The sequence below is a fragment of the Crocodylus siamensis genome, chromosome 2, assembly GCF_052110815.1.
Source record: "Crocodylus siamensis isolate JL-2025a chromosome 2, ASM5211081v1, whole genome shotgun sequence".
Lineage (NCBI taxonomy): Eukaryota > Metazoa > Chordata > Crocodylia > Crocodylidae > Crocodylus > Crocodylus siamensis.
The window spans coordinates 245270978-245292657 of NC_143396.1; the positions used below are offsets into that span (position 1 = coordinate 245270978).

At 45.4% G+C, this 21680-nt stretch overlaps 1 protein-coding gene across 1 annotated transcript in view; it reads left to right on the top strand.

Moving 5' to 3' along the window:
- AP4S1 (adaptor related protein complex 4 subunit sigma 1) overlaps positions 1–21680 on the top strand; it is a 46421-nt gene that overhangs the window by 15356 nt on the left and 9385 nt on the right. Inside the window, exons 2-5 of the mRNA XM_090033551.1 lie at positions 12313–12514; positions 14739–14825; positions 18581–18649; positions 21496–21507. Of these exons, the coding sequence (XP_089889677.1) occupies positions 12377–12514; positions 14739–14825; positions 18581–18649; positions 21496–21507 (306 nt within the window). The 5' untranslated portion in view covers positions 12313–12376. The remainder of the gene's footprint in view (positions 1–12312; positions 12515–14738; positions 14826–18580; positions 18650–21495; positions 21508–21680) is intronic.

The window sequence follows — 21680 nt, forward strand, 5'->3', positions numbered from 1 at the left end:
ACAGCCTTTGCAGTAAGTTGCTGAACCTTCAGTGCACAAACCACAGAAGCATATGGGCCAATAAGCCTATGATCCAAAACGAGAAAGACAGATGGGATACATTACTGTGACTGCTTTATGGCATTTTAAAAAACTTAAAACTTTCCTTTTTTTAAAAAGTTATATTTTGCAAGCTGTTAGCTTACAACCTGGAAAGCCTTTTTGCATTCTTCTTTTTAAGAAAGTAAGATGCCAGTTACTTAGATTTAAAAGACAGTTTCTGTACATACGCTGTGTTCTTTTAACAGCACTTTTCACTAGCTACGTTGTCTGGAATAAATGTAGAACTCAGTAAATTTCAGTGACATTATATAGGTTAATAGTTATTTACCCCAAATTCATAGGCTCAGGAGGCTGCCACTTGGTATTAAAGGAATTGCCACATTCTTTAGTACATATTTCTGTAACACATACTTACTTTGGCCACCAAGAAAAGAAACCAAAAAGTGAGCAGACATACTTTACACCCTTAAGCCAGCAAATGCTGTGTTAATATTACATTCTGGTAGAATACCAACTGTAAATCACTGACTAGACGTACCCATATTGATTAGGATGCTAACAGAAAAATCCAGATAGACATGCGTGTGCAAAAGAGAAAATATTCACCCCAATGTACAAAACTCTTACTTTAAAATGAATGCTTGATACAGGGTCATCTGCTGCATATTCTATACTTGTTTGCATGGAAAAATAGGAGTTCTGTTGGTGGAATGAATGCAGAACATACTTTTTCGATTTTTACATTATCTTTGGGGCTACTGTCTCGCTCTAACCTTCCCCTTAAATAATTGTACACTGAAACTATAAAAGCAGTATTAATATGTGAACATAATCTCAGTAGCATAATGGAGGGAGGGAGGGAGGGCAAGAAGGGCACCAGATCCAGGCACCAACTTAGAGGGGATGTCAGCATGATGGCCCCTTCCCCCCAGAGTCTTTGCCACATCTGGAACAAACCTGTCCCCTCTGTTCATAGGAGACAAGCTTGCAAAGTCCCATTCTGCCCGGCTGAAGGAGCTGTGTGCCAGGACACAACAGGAGCAGCCCTGTCCTGCCCAGTCCTAGAAGCTGAGCTGAAGCAGTCCTGTACTGCTCATCAACAGGAGCCAAGTGCAGGAACTCAACAGAAGCAGTGGGAGTCTTTGAGTCCTTGGGGCAGCTAAGATCCTCCTATGGAGAGGCAATGCAGGGCTGCTCCTGCTGTATTCCAGAACACAAGTCCTACACCTTAATGGTGCATGGCTTCTCCAGCTGGGTTCCTGTGGCTGGGGGTGGGCGGGGGAGGGGAGGAGTGGAGAACTACTCCAAATGGACAAGGGAGAACTTGATCCCACTCTGCAGAGCTCTTGCCTGGGGCTTCAAAATTAACAGTTACAACCTCTGTGTGCTCTGGCCAACTGCGCCAAACCTCTGTGCAGATTAACCCTCAAAAGCAAACCCATCCCCAGTCAGGTAGCAATCACTTCGAGGGGAGTTTCTCCCAGGAGAATGGATGCCTACACACTTCCCTGTCACCTGACTTCTCCCAGGGACCAGAAGTCATTGAGCAGTGGAGAAATGCTGCTGACACCCTTCTGTGACCAGGGTCATCCCAGTCTGGGGAAGGCAGTCAGAACAGCTGCTGTTGCTCACTTCCTCCCAGTCCCAGGAGAAGTTGAACAGCAGGAAAAGGCCCCTGTGCCTTTTCCAGACCAGGATCACCCTGGTTTGGAAAAAAAAAAGACACGAGGGAAGCATCCATATACCAGGAGGAAAGGGGAGGAGTAGCCACCCCCTGCTCCCTGCCCACTCCTCACACAGGCAGGGGGCCTTGCTTGCCATCTGTCCCCAGCAGGATGCTTGGCCTTGCTGCTCCAGTCCCCCCCAGGAACAAGAGGACTCAAGTAGCCACTGTTTCCCATGCTTTCCCCAGACCAGGATCACCCTGGGCTGAGAAAGGGGCAAAGAGCAGGGAAGAGGGGACAGTTACAAACTGAATGCCTGTACTGTTCTCTCTCCCAAAACATTCCTGACAGTGGAAAATTTCCATCGTGGGAAATGAAAGCCTGTTTGTGGCCCCAGACATGTAAGCCCCACTGCTCAGTATCTACATTTATGGATTCATAGTCTTTTCTCTAAGTTTGCAAGAGATCCAGGATCAGAGTTGTGGGGATCTATTCCATGGTTTGTTTTGACTAATGTTTTTTCTGACAAGAATACAGGTTCAAATAGCCAGAAATTGATGCACAAAATCTTTCGTGCACACTGGAGAGGAAATGCCTCCATAAGCTCACACTTTCTTATGGAGTTATGTCCTTTAACAGATTTTTAACAGTCCTTTAACAGTCAAATGTTGATCTGCAGCAGTAAAGCAGACATGGACAAAGTCCAGGAGATCTGGCCAGCAGTGGACTCCATTGCCCAGCAGCCCCTGCCTGTGTGGCTGAGACCGGTTTCCATGGAGACCCCAGCAGCCCTGCTGTGATAGCAGCTGGGGTTTCTATGGAGACTGGCCCCAGCAGTGCTGGCAGGGAGCAGTGGTGCCAGCCTCTTCCTGGTGGGGGTTTAGGGTGGGGAACTGTGCTGTGCGTGGGAGCAGGGCAGGCAGCAGCAGCAGCACTGCTGGAAGGGGTGGCTACAGAGGGCTACAGGGAATTTTGGGCTGGCTATATCCCCCCCTTAACCCACCTCCAGCACCACCCATGCGGGCATGTTTGCTACTCCAAAGCCGGGCTGAGATCCTGTTGTGGTGACAGTGATGCTTAAAAGCGGTTCGTTTCTCTGGAGGCCACTAAAATCACAGACACACACTCATTAAATGGCACAAAAGGTGTATTTGCAAATAGGGTCAGAGCAGAGTCAAAAACTCAGATTACTCGGAACCCACCAAGGAATTTTGCAGGCTGTATTTATCTTTTTCCTCCTGGGCAAGTGTGCAGAAACAGGAACTCTTACAGCTCACTTCCGTTTCATACAAGCATACATGTGGTTACATTACTACATACATCGCATGTATATTATAATTAACTACTTAAGTATGCAGGACGGAGAGGTAAATATGCATCAGCTAATTAAGCATGCTCAGAGAGTACTATAGGTCACCAAGAGTTTAAACTGCGCCCCCCTTTCAAGGACACAGTCAGTTGAATTCCAGCTTCTGTAATCTGCATGAGAAAGGCTAGGGAGAAGCTGGGGGAGAGTCTGCGATTTAGTGTAAGAAGAGCTGTGGCAAGGCTGGGCAAGGAAAAAAGTCCTTGGCAGTGTTTCTTTCTTATCAGGTGCAAGATGCAAGCTGTGCATTTCTAACAATACTCCATTTCTAACAATATTCCCCCCTCAAGATGCTTTCTGCTCCCCATTCTCATTTAGGCAGATCAAGATAATTACGAGGAATTTTTCTGAGTACCGTGACTTTTGCTGCAGTCTGCGCTTTGAGGGGGACTGCTGCAACTTGCATCCCTTCAACTGTGGTGGTTATCAATCTAGTGAGACAGGGAGTAAGGCAAGGAATAAAAATCAAACCAGTCAGAGCACACAAAAATACAAACCCTACTTTCTTCCACCAGGGTCCTCCAAGTAGATTAGACCACCAGTCTTTATCCCATGTGTTTTCCCACGTTTGTATTGGTACATGGGCTATTTTCCTAATCTCTTTGGCAATCTCTAAGACTGCTTTTCCGTTATCATCTATTTGGAGACAACAATTAGAAAGGTTGAACTTTCCGCAGACTCCGCCATCCTCTGCGAGTAAATAGTCTAAGGCCATTCGATTTTGGTATGTGGCTTCTCTCATCTGAGAACTCTGTCGGGCCAGTAACTCGAGAGCAGTGGCAGTTTGGTTAGTAATTATTTCCAAGACTGCCTGCAACCTGATGATTCTATTTAGCATGTATATTGGTGTCCGGTATCCCCAACTCCCATCATTAGCCCATGTAGCTGGTCCATAATACTCAATAATCCTTTGAGGGGGCCACTCATCCTCCTTCCACTTTTGGGAGCCACCCCGTGTCAAACTTACATCAATACTTCTCTTGGTCCTGTTCCAATCATCATACAAAGAGACTCCCAACTTATTTCCAACCTCAGATGGTAGCAAAAAGAACGCTGGTACAATTACCCCAATATAGCAGGTTCCTGTCCACCTTTGTGGCAGTACCGTATAGGCTCGCCTTCCGCAAATCCAATAATGTCCTTTTAAGGCCCTGTTCTCCCCTCCCAAGGCCAGGGGGTCACAGTTCCACCAGAAAAGAGGGGGATAGTATTTGTTGTCCCTGTGCCCTAAAGGGCCAGTGTAATGGTCACTCGGTTTAAGCTGACATCTCCATACGCCATCTTTATCCCTATACTCGCACTCAGTTATTTCATTTGTGTCATTTGAGGCACTCCAATATCTATTAAACCATGCCATCGTGCCATTTGGGTGCGCCCATTGCCAATTATAGAAGTAAGGTATGAATCGTTCACTTCGGGTCTCATTATATGCCTAACATTTTGTAATGTTAGGATCAAAACGTGATACTCTTGCCCTTCTGACCTTTCTGAAGCAGGTGTCTTCATCATACGGGGATGATTGTGGAGTGGATGGATTACATTTCATCCACGTGGAGTTTGGGAGCTTAACAGCAGTAGAATTCCATTGACCTGCATACTTGCTGCAATTAAGGGCATAACAGGTAGTGCATGTTCGGACCCATTTCAATGTCCCAAACTCCTCCCTGTACCATTATTGCTAATACAGTACTCTCCTAATGCCACTTGGGAAAGATCCCAGCTGCGGTTCTCATCCCATTCTTGACCAGTACTCTTAACATCCGCCTTATCACTTACCAACCATTTTGGGGCCAAAGGAAAAGCCCTCCAAGGCCACTGTTCTCCGGCCTCTCGGAGTCCCCCACAGGCCCAGCAGTTGGTAAGATTGAAGGTACCTGCAATTCTTTCCATCATGTCAACATACAAATTTGTCCCTGGGGGAGCAATTGGGGGAAGCAGGGATATAGGCTGGCGGCTAGGGCTGCTCAATCCTGCTTCTCTTACTACATAGATAACAACAAGGCATATTAAGATTCCCACCATATTCTCCCTTTCTTGAGATCAAATACAGCCTAAACTTTTTCTTTTTACTTTCTTGTCTAATTTTCTGAACTTTGATTAAGCCGTCTCAGGCGCACTTGGAGATCACCAGTAGGTTCACAGCTCCACCTGCTGGCTTCTTGTTCCGAGGACGACTCAGCTTCCGGAGTGAGTTCGTCCTGGGAGTTGGTGTCCTCTGACGCTCGTGGATGTCGTTTCACATGGGTATGGTGTATCCAACGTCATGGCCAGCAATCTTTACAGCAGTGTGGGTTGTTAGAAGTACCTGGAAAGGGCCACTCCACCTCTCAGTCAAAGGTTCCTTTTTCCACCACTGCACCAAGACCCAGTCTCCCGGGCAGAAGTCATGTACCGGTACGTCTAAAGGCAGACGCTGAAAGGAGGCTGCATACCTGTGAAGAGAAGACAAGGCAGACTGCAAAGCAATAACGTACATATGAAGCTCGCTATTACCTAATTCAAAAGTTACATTTTCTCGCATCCCAGGGGGTAAGACTCGAGGGGGTTTGCCAAACATAATTTCATATGGGGTTAATTTAAGGCCCCGTCGGGGAGTGTTTCAAATGCAAGTAAGAGCTAGCGGCAATGCCTGAGGCCACTTAAGGCGTGCTTCAATACAGATTTTGGTGAGTAGAGTCTTTAAGGTCCTATTCATGCGTTCCACTTGTCCTGAACTCTGTGGTCTCCATGGTGTGTGTAGTTTCCAAGTGATCTTGAGAGCTTGTGCGACTTCTTGAACTACCTTTCCCACAAAGTGTTGTCCTTGATCCGACTCGATGGATTCAGGCAGAGAATACCGGGGAATGATCTCCTGCAACAAATACTTCACTACTGTAGCCGCAGTGGCAGTCCTGGTGGGCCATGCCTCGACCCAACCAGAGAGCTGGTCTACCATGACAAGTAAAAACCCATGATGTCCGGACCGTGGGAGCTCAGCAAAATCAATCTCCCATGTTTGTCCAGGGTACGCTGCCCAGGGTCTACCTCCCATTGGCACAGGAGGTTTCCTTCGAGGCTTTACTTTCTGGCATGTGATGCACCTGGTAGCAATACGCTGAGCTTCTACATATAGCCCTGGGGCTACTGCTTGGCGGATCACTAGATCACCCATAGCCAAGCCTCCCATATGGGTTCTTGCATGGAGCTGTTGCAGCACCTCCCGAAGCAATGGCCTGGGTATCATGACCTTTCCTCCCGGTACTATCCACCACCCCTGGGAGTTCTTTTTTGCACAAGCTTTCTGTGCAAATTTATCTTCTTCAGGGGAATACTGCGGGACTAGATCCCAGACGTATGGCCATATGGCATGGGACAAGGCCTGCCTGGATACTTCCTCCGCCTCTCCACCAATAAATGCGGCTTCCTTTGCTGCCGCATCAGCCTTTGCATTTCCAAGCTTATGCTTTTCCTCAGCAGCCTTCCCATGGGCCCGCACATGAATGACTGCTACCTCTTTAGGCTGGTGGAGTGCCTCTAGTAGCTTGATAATCTGAGGGCCGTTAGCAATTTTATTCCCAGAAGCCATAATGAAACCCCTTTCTTTCCACAATAGTCCGTGCGCATGGACCGTAGAAAAAGCATAGTGAGAATCAGTATATACATTAACCCGCTGGCCTGTCCCTAGCTGTAATGCTCGGGTGAGTGCAGTGAGTTCCGCGGCCTGTGCCGACCATGAGCTCGGCAATGACTCCCTTCATACTACCTTATCCAAGGTTACCACTGCACATCCTGTTCGTCTTTTTCCATCGATGACAGAGCTGGAGCCGTCTACGAAGTATTCAGCATCTGGGTCTTCAATTGGGTCCTCAGCAAGATCAGGCCGCACCTGTGTGGTTTGATTCAGGACCTCAAGGCAGTCATGCGTCGGTTTCCCTGGCTCCGGCAGCAAGGTTGCAGGGTTTAAGGCTGTAGTATGTTTGAAAGTAAGTCCTGGATTAGAGAGCAAAAATATCTCATACCGTGATTGTCTGGAGGGGTTGAGAAACTTTCCTCCCTCAGTCCCTGGAATCTGGGGAACTCCATGTGGGGTGTGTATTTTCATATCCGCACCCATGACTATCTTCTGGGCTTCTTCAACAACCACTGCTGTGGCTGCCACAGCCGGAAGACAGCCTGGCCACCCGAGTGAAACTGGATCTAGAACCTTTGAGTAATATCCCATGGGTCTCCAGGTTGGGCCTGATGGCTGTGTCAGCACCCCTGATGCGACCCCTCGATTCTCATGAACATACAGTCGATATGGCTTTTTACTATTTGGGATGGCCAGGGCAGGGGGCTGGGTTAATGCTGCCTTAAGCAGATCAAAGGCATGCTGCATTTCTTTATTCCATTTCCATTTAGTGAGACTCTCCTTAGTCAGTGAGTCATACAGTGGTCTAGCCTTCCCACCATAATCTGGTATCCATAGTCGACAGAACCCAGTTAGCCCTAGGAATGCCCGCAGCTCCTTGGGTGACTTAGGTGAGGTTAGACCTTGGATTGCCTGTATGATGTCTGCACTCAGGGCTCTGACTCCTTTTGAGAGCTTATATCCCAAAAATGTAACTTAAGGCTGACATATTTGGGCTTTCTCTCTAGAGACTTTATATCCTTTTTCCCCTAGAGTGTTTAGCAGTGACCTGGTGGCTTTCTCGCAGAGTTGCAAGTTTGGGCTTGCAACTAGCAGGTCATCCACATACTGGAGGAGAGTCACTGCGGGGTGTGATCCCTTCCATTCCTCCAAGTCCTTCTGAAGGGCAAGTCCGAAAATATGGGGGGCTGCTATGAATCCTTGTGGAAGAACTGTCCACATGAGTTGGGCTTTATGGAAAGTATCTGGATCCTCCCATTCAAAAGCAAACAATTTTTGACTCTCTCGGTGAAGGGGAATGGAGAAGAAAGCATCTTTCAAATCTAGCACTGAAAATATTTCAGCTTCCCCCGGTACTTGTGTCAAAATCGTGTGAGGGTTCGGGACTACAGGATGGTCTGAAAGGACCTTCTTATTTACTGCTCGCAGGTCTTGGACCAGTCTGTATGAGACCCCATCTGCCTTCGGCACTCCAAGAATGGGGGTATTATATGGTGAGGACCCTTCCACTAGCCATCCGCACCTCTTGTATTTCTCTATTAACGGCTTGAGTCCAGCTCTGGCCACTCGGCTGAGTGGATACTGCTTTACCCGAACGGGCCCGTCCCCATCCTTGAGTATGATCCTTACCGGGGAGACCGACTTAGCTCGTGCAGGGGTTCCATCAGCCCATACCGAAGGGTCTACTCCAGTCATGTGATCTTCAGGGCGTCGGTCCTCCAGGAGAGCCATCTGATAGTTCAAGCTCTGCTTGACAGGTAGCTGGACCACCATCTGGTTGTCTCTGAAAAATATCTCAGCTTGCAATTTTGTGAGTAGGTCCCACCCAAGTAGTGCAACCGGGCAACTTGGAGAATATACAAAGGAGTGCTCAAGCAAATGGTCCCCCACTTTGGTGAGAAGTGGCTTACAAACAGGGAGTCGGGATTGCGTTCCCTCAATCCCTTCCACAAGTACATGCTGCTCACTAGTTCCTGCACAGGGGGTTTTTTCTGGAATCATTGAAAATGTAGCCCCAGAATCCACCAAGGCTTCAAAGTTTTTGCCACCAACCCTAATGGTTACCATGGGCTCTTCTCAGGCTCCAACCCGGAGGGTAGTGGTCTTAGATCCCCGTCCCCTTCATTCTGTGTCCTCACCCTTTTCCTCTGCCCGCATGAGGTGACCTCTTGGTTCACCCTCTCTCTTCTCCTTTAACTTTGGGCATTCCCTCTTCCAGTGTCCTTTCTCCCTGCAGTAAGCACAAACGTCTGCTCCCACTCTTTCTCCTTTCCCTTTCTGCATCCCAGCCTTTCCAGGGTTACCTCCAGTTATAGCAACTGCCAGCGCTGCCATCTGTCGCTGAGCCTGTTTATCCTCCTTGCGCTCCTGCATATGCTTACGATTCCCATATACCTTATATGCAATTTCCACCAGCTCTGAAATCGATTTCCCAGCACCTCCCTCAGTTTTCTGTAACTTCTTACGAATATCAGCAGCGGATTGACCAATAAACATAAGATTTACCATGCGTTGATTATCTGGGGCTTCTGGATCTAGGTCCGAAAACCTGTGGAACGCCTCATACAGCCTCCCAAGGAAAGCTGAGGGATCCTCTTCTCTTCCCTGTCTCACTTCATACAATTTAGACAGATTAGTAACCCGAGGCACTGCCTTCCCCATTGCTTCCACTATAATCCCCAGATACCGTGCACTCAGCTCTCTTCCTTCTGCAGTATGATTATCCCATCTCGGTTCCTCAACAGGGCAGGTATCACGCTGGTACGACCAGCAGCTCCCTCCGCTTCTACCCTGGCTACTGCAATGCGCTCTGCCATCCCCAACACTAATCTCCTCTCCTCCGGGGTCAGGACGGTTTGAAGCATCATCTGGACATCAGCCCAAGTGGGTCGATGGGTTTGTCCAATAGATCGAAACAGGTCCCTCATCTTTTCAGGGTCTTCACGAAAAGAGGGGCTCTGATTCTTCCAGTTAAATAAATCTGAAGTACTAAGTGGGGTGTAGACAAAAGTTGCATTGCCCCCCCTCCGATAACCTCTCACATCGGGCAATTCAGCACCGGCTGTGATTCCACAGTCTTGCGCAAATAATAGCCCTTATTCCCTGATTCAGATGGGGCGCTTGGCTGAGGCTCACGCTCTGAATCATTAGGTATGCTTTGATACGCCGGTGGTGGTTTCTCTGAGGGAGGGAGCAGTGGTGCAGAGGGACTGGATCCCGAGGAGGTGTCCGATTCATCCTCGCTACCTGACAGGGTGACCGGAGAGCGGGTCCGATACTCAGCCAATTCAGAATTCCCCCCCTCATTAGACTCAGGGAGTACAGGTGGTCCTCCTCGAGTCTTTCCTTTAACAACCATCACATGAGACTTTACTAAGCATTTCTTAATCCAAGGTGGCTGATTTTGAACCACCCACAACCAACAATCGATATAAGGAAATTGATTCCAATATCCATTCTGCATAACTATTTCATGGATAGCTATCACTTCTTTTACTACAAAGGATCCTTTCGGGGTCCCGTGGACCCCAAATGTTGGCCACTCGAGTTGACAAAACTTAATTAAATCACCCTTTTTCATCTTCACTCCATAATCTGCCTGCTTTCCAAATTTACTGAAGTTTTGTAATATATAACTTAAAGGCGTATCCGAGTTTTCTACATGGGAGCGACCCGCACCCATATGCCCACAAAAGTGCGTCCAACACACACCAAATACCAAAAGATCCTAGTTACAGATGGTTCGTATATACCAGGCCGAAAATTTCCCAGTATTAAACCAAATCGAACGCGTCTTTGTTACCGGATCCAGACCAAATTGGGCAAGGGAATTCATATACTCACTCAGATACCCCAGAGATCTCGATCAGAATGCCGGAATGTGTGTCTGGCGTCCTCAGAAACCAAAAATTTTGCACAGGAGCCTTTAACCTCTCGGGTACCCCGACTCACATCTCAAACCCCCTGGGCGAGCCCAAAAAGGCGGCTCGGTGCGCACTCCCCGTGGTGGCAGAGATGATCTTGTCACTGAGCCCCGAGGTGATCCAGAGACGTCCCATCTGGGGTGCCAAATTGATGCTTAAAAGCAGTTCGTTTCTCTGGAGGCCACTAAAATCACAGACACACACTCATTAGATGGCACAAAAGGTGTATTTGCAAATAGGGTCAGAGCAGAGTCAAAAACTCAGATTACTCGGAACCCACCAAGGAATTTTGCAGGCTATATTTATCTTTTTCCTCCTGGGCACGTGTGCAGAAACAGGAACTCTTACAGCTCACTTCTGTTTCATACAAGCATACATGTGGTTACATCACTACATACATCGCATGTATATTATAATTAACTACTTAAGTATGCAGGACGGAGAGGTAAATATGCATCAGCTAATTAAGCATGCTCAGAGAGTACTATAGGTCACCAAGAGTTTAAACTGCCCCCCCCTTTCAAGGACACAGTCAGTTGAATTCCAGCTTCTGTAATCTGCATGAGAAAGGCTAGGGAGAAGCTGGGGGAGAGTCTGCGATTTAGTGTAAGAAGAGCTGTGGCAAGGCCGGGCAAGGAAAAAAGTCCTTGGCAGTGTTTCTTTCTTATCAGGTGCAAGATGCAAGCTGTGCATTTCTAACAATACTCCATTTCTAACAATAGCATGGTCCAGAGCTAGGGCAGAGCCATGATCTGCAGCCTGCATGCTCCAAACATGCAGGCAGCAGATCGCAGATCACAGCTCTGCCTCAGCTCCCAACCACACTGCCACCGCTGCAAGGAGCTGCAGCAGAGCTGTGACGTGCTTCCTGCATGTCTCTGCCCGGGGCATGCAGGCTGCAGATCACAGCTGTGCCCCAGCTCCAGACCATGTTGTCACCACTGCAAGATCCCAGCCCAGCGCCAAAGCAGCTCCACTTCCTGCCATGTACCCCACAAGCATTCTGGGGGCCAGTCTCCGCTGAAACTCTGGGCTGGCTCCATCACAGTGCAGCTGCTGCTGGGGTCTCCATAGAAACTGGCCTCAGCTATGCGGACAGGGACTGCTTGGGAAATGGAGTCCGGTCACTAGCCAGTTGCACCATTTTGCCCACCCCCACAAGTAAAGCAATCAACCATCCCCAACTTGTAAAAGTCTGTGGCTCTAAAGAGTCTCTAAAACAGGACTTTTGTCCCATATTTTGCCCTTCAAAAGTTGGCCAGTTTGTCACAGTAAGTCATGAACAAAAGGTTGGCTCCCATGTGTGAGACATGTATTTTGAAAAGAGACAAGTAATCCCTGAGATAAGTAATATTTACCAAGGTCTTACAAATCGCTTTAACTGGAGAGAACTCATAAAATTAAACTTGCTTTATACCTAGAATCCGAAAATATGTAGATCGGGATCTTTGGTGTTACTGCAAAATAGAAGAACCTTATAGGGCATTTGCTTATCAGCACTTTTCTTTGCAATAAGAGTTCAAATTTAATCTATTCATATTAAAAAAGACAATGGACCTGAATTTTCTCTTGCTTATGCCAGTTTTACACGGGACACAGACCAAAGAAATAAAAAAATAGATACTAACTGTGTTAGAAAACATAAAGCTACTCTTTAAAAAGTTTTTTAAATAACTTCTACATATCTTTTTTTTATTTTTTCCCCAGAAATACATCACAGAATTATCTAGCTCCTGTGCAAAAGAGATTATTGCTTAACTGAACAGAAAAAATGATAAAGTTTTTTCTTATGGTGAACAAACAAGGTCAGACAAGACTTTCTAGGTACTATGAACATGTGGAACTTCATAAACGGACCCTACTAGAAGCTGAAGTAATCAAAAATTGTCTCTCTCGTTCAAAAGACCAAGTAAGTATTTTTTTTCCTTATCCAGCCATTTCTTATGAAATCAGATCATGCCAGTGTCTCTTGCCTTTTGGCTGTGATTTTCAGTGTAAAGTGACAGCATTGCCAGGAAGTGGCAGAGTGAACAAAGAACATCTGTTTTAATTGTAAGAGAGTTATGGAGAATTATTTATTTCTCCTCTGTTGGCAGTTCTTGTGTAGCTTCTGGTTACAACATAAAAATCCAGGTCCAAATAATTCAAAACAGTAAGAACACCCATTGCATGTTATTCTATTTGTATCTATAATGAAAACAATGGTAGAATACAAGCTTATGCAAGTTAATAGATATTGTGAACTTTATAAACAAGTATTTCTGAGGCTGGAAGTCTAGTATTCTTACAGATGCTCCCTTCTCTTCCCATCCCTTCCTGGACTCAGAAGTCCAGGAGAAATGCAAGAAGGAATGAATATCTTTTACTCCATAATGATCCTCACCTGGCTCAAACAGAATATACTGAGCTGTTAAGGATATATAGCTAGACATATAGGTCTCTTTGCCAAGCAGTCACACATGCAGTCCTATCAGCTCCAAGTACAAACATTCAAGAAGTCCGAGCCTGAATCAATTCACTCTTTGCATGTTAGTGTAAACTGTGTAGATTGAACCAATTTGCAAGTGAATAGACATTCACTTTTGATTCCAGAAATGCAGGCATATGCCTGCAGTGGCTCAGGCCAGACGGTGCTAGAGTGAGCCCTTGGCTGGAAAGAAACTGAGATGGGAGCGGGGCATGGCCAGGCCCCACCAGGCCTGAGTATGATTGTGGAGGGGGTAAAAACCCCACCCTGGCCTGCACATTCCCCAGTTGGGGTGTCCCTGGAGAGGAAAGGGGGAAGTAGCCCCTGCCAGGCATTTTGCACCCTTCCCCCTCACCACTCAAGTGGTGGGGGGTGTGGCCAGCCCTGGCAGCAGCCTCCAGCAAACAGGGGATGGAGGGGTGTTTAATTCCCTGCTCCTTCCCCTGTCCTACTGGCACAGACCCCAGCCAGGGTTTGCTAGCCAGGGGTGCAGCAGACCCTGTCAGGCATTTCACCCTGCTTGCTGCTTGAGCAGCAGGGGGTGTGGCCAGCCCCAGCAGCAGCCTCCAGTGAATGGGGGAACAGAGTAGGATTTTATTTCTTTCTCCTTCCCCTGTCCCACCCTCCTGCCTGGGTCTGCCTGGCCAAGTGGAATAGCTCATGTCAGAGCCCCCCCCACTGCTGCAGCGGCAGGGGTGGGGGCCTGGCTAGATGCTAGCTGGGCATGGCAACCTGAGGTGAAGGGGGCAGGAAGGGGGGTTATTCTTTCCTCTGCCCTCTCCTCCCCAGAGACCACAGCCAGCCACAGCTGTACCAGAGAAGACAGCACAGCCCAACCCAGGGCTGCAGAGTATGCTGGCATTGCTCTGATTTAACTTAAACCAGGAAAGGGTCAGGGCAGAAGTTCCATTGGTATGACCTCAATCAGTTAAGTGTGATACTATATTCAACCAAAGTTTATCTCAAACTGGTTTCAGCCATTTTGAAATTGGTTTATGTGCACTGAACTTCTGTTCTGTTACAGGTTTAAATTGGTTTCTGATCACTTAAACCAGTTTATGTGCAACCGCTTCTGTCCCTAGCCCATGTGCAAAATGATGAGTGAGACCCACAATATCATTAGATTTTAAAACACAAAATTGCCTTCTGATTTTTTAGCATTCCAGTTTCCTATTTTCAGACAAGAGCTAGAAACTTTTTTTAAATGAAAGCTCAGTTCTTTCTGTAGTTACATAGTTCCTGAATTAAGGTCTGGAGTGAAATTGGGTGGAAAAAAATATTTCTAGATTTTTTTATAACAATCACAAGAATTAGCAATACTGCAAAGATGTTACAGCTTTGCAAGTCAGTTCCCCAATAGGCAAAAAAACAGTTATTTGGAATCTAGGCATTTTCTGAGTATACTTTATTAATTTACACTATCTGGTTCAGTCCTGGAATAGCGGTGGTCAAGCAACACACAAATAATCTCTTATTTCCAGAATTTCATTTATACCAGTGTAAATCAGGAATGATATAAAGAGTCTATGAGATCATGGAATTATACTTTTGTAAAGGAGAGACAAAGTCCTTGGTAAGTCTAGTATGTACAGTGCATAAATATGGGCTTCTTACTTGTAAATTAAAGTAGTAATTAAGGCATGTTTCACTGCTTGTTTCTGTCTAGTGCTCTTTCATTGAGTATAAGGATTTTAAGCTGGTATACCGGCAGTATGCAGCCCTTTTCATCGTGGTTGGAATCAATGAGACAGAAGTAAGAAATTACATTTAATACATAAATATTGTATTTAAATCAATCTTTGTAGATGGCATTGGCTCATTCTTTTTTCCCAATGCAGTTTTGCATTTTCAATTACAGAATTTTAAGGAGTCATTGTGAAAACCTCATACTTCATTGGTAGACTTCATACTGTTGTAACAATCTGAAATGTCACCATTGGAGGCTCCTAATTATAGTCTAACGATAAATTCTATGTTGTGAATTGATGTTTGTCTATTATCTGAGGTGGTTTAGCCTTATTAGCCTCAGATTTCACTAGCCAAGACAACAGAGTACAGAGATGGAAGCAACTAAAACACTCTCAGTCTAAGCAGATTTAGCATTGTTAAGAAAAAGAAGCATATATGACTGAAATCTACCTTTACATTAGGCCCATATTCAAGACCAGTAACATAATCAGGGCAGTAGGCCCAGGCATTGGCTTGGGGAGTGAGGGGGAAAGGAGCTAAGGGCATGAATGCCACATGGCCCCAGAGGCTGGGGGGAATAGTGACCACCCGCAGACAGTGGTGGCAGTGTTGGCGGCAGGCAAGGAGATCCTGCAGGCTGTCACGGCAGTGTCATCAGCGGGGGTGGGCCAAGTGGGGAGCTCCCGCAGATGGCCACAACAGTGTCAGCGGTGGAAAGGGGACAGAGGATGTGGTGAGCAGCAACCACCCACAAGTGCCACCGGCAGCATCGGTGGGACTTTTCGCAGGGTCCAATCTCACTGATCTCAGGGGGTGCACATGCATCCTCCTGCACCCCCTACGCATCACCAATGGCCAAGTGGGAGGAGAGGACAAAAATAATAGCTATTGCCAGTGTGCTGGCTGGCTGTACTGCCAGAACTGGCAGCCAGAAGCCACTGCTGCTTTTTGTACTGCTGCTACCTAGGGCACAGAGCTTTCCTTTTATACCTCTGTTAAGGAAAGCAAAATTAGTAATTGGTTTAGGCCCATCTGTGTTTAGGGAAACACTTATGCATATGCTGTATTTTAATTTCAGTGGGGTTTGAGCACAAGTTGGTTGCAATAGGTTTGACTTTCCAAATTGGAGAGATTATCAGTAAAAAAAAGATTCCCTGCTTTGCCCATAAGCCTTTTAGTTCAGTATTCTTTTAAGTCAACTTAAACAATATAAAAGTTACAAATTATAGACAGATCTGGAAATACCTCTATTGTTTTTTCCCCCAAATTCCTTACACAAACAAAATTCTTACAAAGTAAGATTTCTAGATTTATGCTTCTGACATACAATGCATTGGCTCCCAGTAGGGTTTTTATTTGATTGGCACTCATAATAATTAAATCTATACCAGTGGTCTCAACCTTTTTAAACTCAAGACACCCTTCATTAGACTCAAGGTACCCCTTGGAAAAGGCCAGTACTTAGCATTCCTTCATTTTTTGGCTATGCAGGAAAAGCAATTCTTCTGTTGCAAAGAACTCAGAAAGCCCACAATAGGTCTTAATGTTTTGAACACTATGTATTCCTATTTGAAATCTCTGGGTTTATCCTGTAAATCACTTCTAAGTTTTTGCATACCTAACAGTGCTAATATTGCATGGCACTCTGTGACACCCTTAAAAGGACCTTGTGACAACCTAGTTGAGAAGCACTGCTCTACACAGTGGTAGCAGATGATATGTCACCTAACCCAACTTAGAGCTGACCAACATTTAGGGGTGATACTGATGGGCAATTATTAACCAGCCATATCAGCTGATTCCAATCTGAATGCCAATATGCAGCCCAGCAGCTTGGAGAGCAGCGTCTGTCAGTAAATCTGCTGGGGGGAACGGGCATGGGGGAGGGAAGGGCTGTGGGGTGTGGGCAGATCAAGGCCCCCACAGGAGGGAGTGGGTGCTGGGGCAGATGCAAAAACTGCCTAGCCGGGGTATGGCACAGGGCAGAACTGTGGGCAACTCATACGTGGACGTGGCTTCCACTGCTGCCCGCAACCCCTCAGAAGGCATGTTGGGCACGTGCCCCCCGGATTTGTGCATGGAGTGAAGGCATGCTGCCCACTGCAGGCTGGGGCCAGGGACTGCACTGTTCTCTTCCCAAAATGCGGGGGCTGGGCTGGGGCAGGCAGACAGGGCTGGGGTGGCAGTGGTGCTGGGAGAGAGGGCTACAGGGCAGTTGACAGCCACCCCAAAATTCACTGTTGTCTCATGTAGCCCCCCTCCCAGCGCTGCCACCACCCACCCCAGCCCCACTTGCACAGAGTGCAGCCCCAGCCCAGCCCTGCTGCTGGGAAGAGGCCAGCTCAGCCCCCCTGGCCCACAGTGGGCAACCCACCCTTGGCCCACGCACAAATCCAGGGGGCACATACCCCCCATTTCTTCCCTGGAGGTCTGCTTAGCAATGGGAGCTGCCCCACCCACCAAATGAGCTTCCGGTGGCTCCGTCTTGCACCCTGCCCCACCTTGCCCCGCCCCAGCTGGGCACCCCCTGCCCTGCCCCAGCCCCCACTCCCTCCCTCACTGTGGGGGCCTCAATCTGCACCCCCTACTCCCTCCCACCAGACTTACCTGCCAGATGCTGCTCTCCAAGCTGCTGGGCTGCATACCTGGCCATGTGCATGCTGCATCTGTATGAACGCATGTGGCATTTATTAGTGACATTATCAGCTGCTTCTGCCAAAAGAGCCGATTGCTGATAATGTCAGTTTTCCTTTTATCGGTGCCAAAATGATATGCATCGATTTATCTGTGCACCCCTATCAACATGGCATAGTGCTGCCATGAGGGCAACACTAGCACTCTCATTTTTGCTATAATGGATGAAGCTCAACACAGTCACTCATGATGATGGCAATTTTTAACAGAAATTTCCTAGTCCAGAAAAGTCAATAACATGAGAGTGTGGAGAAGAAGCGGTTTAATTGACTGCTGAGAAAGATAGTCAGGATAAAGAATATATTTTTGGGGGGTAAGGAGCAGATCTTGTTTATACTACTAAATTTCCAGCTGTACCAGTGCAAGCAGTGGCATCATTACTAATGTCTAGCAGGTTTGAGCATTTATTACTCTGTTATGAAACAGGCCAAACTACAGTCCTATTTATGTTGTTGAGGCAGCACCAGTTCTAGGAAACTAATACAAACATTTATACTGTTGTAGTGTAGACCTACCCTAGAGGTCAGGAAGGATGATGGCTGCTGTATGAATGCTTTCTTCTGAGCCAGAACTATAGTGACTTACACCTTAGAGCAAGTTGTTCAACTCTGATGTATTATAGAACAATAATGTATATATATTTTTGAAGTAGCTACTAGAGGTATGTCAACACTGCAGTTGGAAATTGTGACTGCAGCATGGGTAAATGTACTAAAACTGGCTCCTTTAATTTAACTAGCATGGGCAACAACAGCAGTGAAGATAAGATGATACAAACATCAGCACTAGCTATACCAGCTTGTTAGAGACCCAGGGTCCTTAGTCATCTGACCTGCACTAAAGCTCATGCCAATGTGTCTGTACTGCTACCATTATTTAAACTAGTTTGATTAATGCTAGCTGAAGTGTATATACCCAGCTGCAGTACGTAGGCATATCTTTAAGAGTAGCTAAAGATTGTACATTAACCGATGCCACTTCACAACTACTTTCCAACTGCTTTTCAAAATCTGCTCATCTCATAAGAAAATTGAATGTTTAAGAGTAGCACATTGCATCTATATTACCTTACATCTATAGTATGTCTATTCATTTAATATTTGTTTGCTTTCCATTTAATTTCAGAATGAGATGGCTGTATATGAACTAATTCATAATTTTGTGGAGGTTTTGGATAAATATTTCAGCAGAGTGGTAAGACCTGGAATCCATTACACAGTGATTCTTCTCTTTGAAAACTTTAATGAAGAGATTGTTCACTAATGCTTAAAGTTGTCAGTTACTTTATAACCTACAGTGATAAAAGCATACATGGCCTGTAAATGATCTGTCAGCGAGTGCAAAAATATTTCTGCTAGACCAGCTTTCTTACTGGCTTAACCCCCTAGAGGTCCTTCTAGGGAACTGAAGCATCCCACTCTGATATCAACACTAGCCTTTGAATTAGCTGTTTATATATTTGTTCTGAAAAATCCCCAAATAAGCTTCCCTGGTGCTAAAAATGGTGAAATCACTGGTGTATGCAGGGCACTGACAGTCACCTGGACTGAGCAAGCTTAACACAAAGCAGAGGTTGAAACATCAACTGCATCCCACTATTGCTATTACTGGTAGCATTGCAACAGTGGGAATTTAAGAAGACTGGTATATACAAAAATCATAGAGTTAAGGAATGAATTTCAAACATGTTTCCAGTTAAAAATTACTGGTTTCTTACAAAGTTTGGCCAGCCAGCATGGTGGTCCTAGACTAGAATAAATCTATTGAATGTGGTTCTGGTAGTATTTGATATAGGATGAACGAACCTGGTTAGAAGCAAGTTTAGCTAAAATTTTGTTTACACAGTTTCAACATGGTAACCTTTGCAGGCTGTCCTTCCTCTTCCCTGATTCAAGTTGGTGAATGGCCTCTGTATAACAAAGTATTGCTTCTTTCAGAACCTATCATCTCCATGGTATGCCACTGATAACAGCACATGCTAGAAATCGCCATGTCCCCTTGAGGTTTATAACTTTGATTTCCCAATACTAGTGCAAACATTTCTTACAGTAGATATAGGCCATTTGAACTAATCATGTAAATTCAATGTCAACAAGAGATAACCTTCCTGGAACCCCTCACTATTACAATGCTGGGCAAACTCCCAGCTAACCTTATCATGCTGAAAATTGGCCACCACAGGATATCCCATTTCTTTATTGCCCTTAGTTTAGAAATTCTTTGTTAAATCTGCCCTGATGGCAGTCACTACCAAAGCACTGACATCAGCAAACAAATTTGATCTTTCATACGCACTAGAATTTACTAGCACTTATTTGCCCAATTGAACTAAGCCTGATGCCAGCTGTTTCCCAGGTTTAGATTTTTCAGCTGTGACAGTATAAACTAGACTTAGTTTTAACACAGCTATTTTCTAATAACTCTTAAGGCAAACTTGTAAATCTGCTACATTTACCAATTGTTACACAGCCATTTCTTGAAAGGGTACATAGTCTAAAAACTAAGGGTTGTTGACAACGTACTGAATACATTATAGCACAGAGGTTAGCATTTCTCAAAGCAGTTAGGCTTTAAAACTGTGAGGACTGAAAAGGGGAGTGGGTCAGAGAAATCACATACCATACCATAGTTCTATTTTTAATAGCATATAACACATAGAATAAATAGCAGGCCACTGAATAGCAGAGCTGTAATTCCAACTTGAGGTTCTGGTAGAAACCACAGAGCAAAGGGAATACATCTGTCCTGTACTAGATTAATGTATAGTATTTTAACAGCAACCTAAATTATGATTGTGACAACAGAAAAAGGGAAAGATAAACAGAACTGTGGGAAAGAAAAGAACATCTGTCCTGCTCTGGAGGGACGTTTTGTCATCTTTGTATTTTTAGGTTTGTGAGTTTTAAACATTCTTGCACAAGCTATTTTTATCTAATGGAGTTTCCAGAGCTTAAATTCAAATATCAGAATTTATGCTGATGTACTGAAGTAAATACTCACAGAATGAGGGGCAAGTTTTCAAAGATGCCTGTGGGATTGAACTCTGCCTCTCCTTATATAGGAGCTACATAACTAGAACCCCTGCAGAGTGTAGAATACATGCCTCCCCTTTTTTTCAATAAAGATTTTTAATCATGAGGATAAACTGAACCAATCTCTCTTAAATTCTGATCTTATCATACATTATAAACCTTTTAAACAAGGAATGTCAGTATTTTAGCAGTGAGAATGGAATTAAGGAGAGAACATTTTAATTTTGATCCACAGCTACCAAGTTAAGACATGTGAAATTCTCACATTGCAGCAGCACTATGTCAATAGGATCCTGGCATAACAGTCAAGGATAGAATACAGGACCTCCAAGAAAAGGCAAAGAAGCCCTACGGAGGCTTATGTTCCCCTCCAGGCAGACTATAGGAAGCATCAACCTCCTTGGATAGAAACTTAATCCCTGAGGAGGGAAAGGAGGAAATGGCTGAGCTCCAGTGCCTGGAACAGAACGCCCTTTAAACTTCAGAGACCTGCAATTCAAAAACTGTATAGCAACCCCTCTTTCTGTGTATGGCACTGCACCATTCAACAATAACAAGTATGCACCTTATCTAGATGTTTCTGCTACAATATGCAGAGATTTAATTACCAATGTTTATACCATCTTTAAACAATCCTTACTAAACTTCTGAGTTACTACCCTTTTTGGTGGTTGGGGGTGGAAGTGGGATTTACATGCTCAAGTATACTATTTCTGGCTGTATTTCTTCAGACTTGTGAATTCATATCTTCAGAGAAGTTTTAACAGTTAGCAACTATAATTCTCTGAAGTTTATTTTTTTAAATGGGAGATTAAATTCTAAGGAATCTAAGTTTGTCAAGAAAGATGGGATAATGTATCATTGTGTAGAGCATGCTATAACTATATCTGTGTCCTTCCAGAACTGTTCTTCTTCCACAGGACAAATAGCTTTTAATGCTTTATGACCATGAGGTTAATGATAATCCATACATTGACAACTAATACCTACTTATCTTTTCTCTTCCAGAGTGAATTAGATGTATCCTTTTCAGTATTACAAATCCATTTATATTTTTCCATTTTCCAACTGCCTTTGTGGCACTAGTTGGCAGGCATTCAAGATAAAGTAGTACCATGTCAACAGATGAATACTGCAGGTAGAATAATTGGTACATTCCTGGGGCCCAGTAGAGAAAGTGCCTGCTGCTGCTG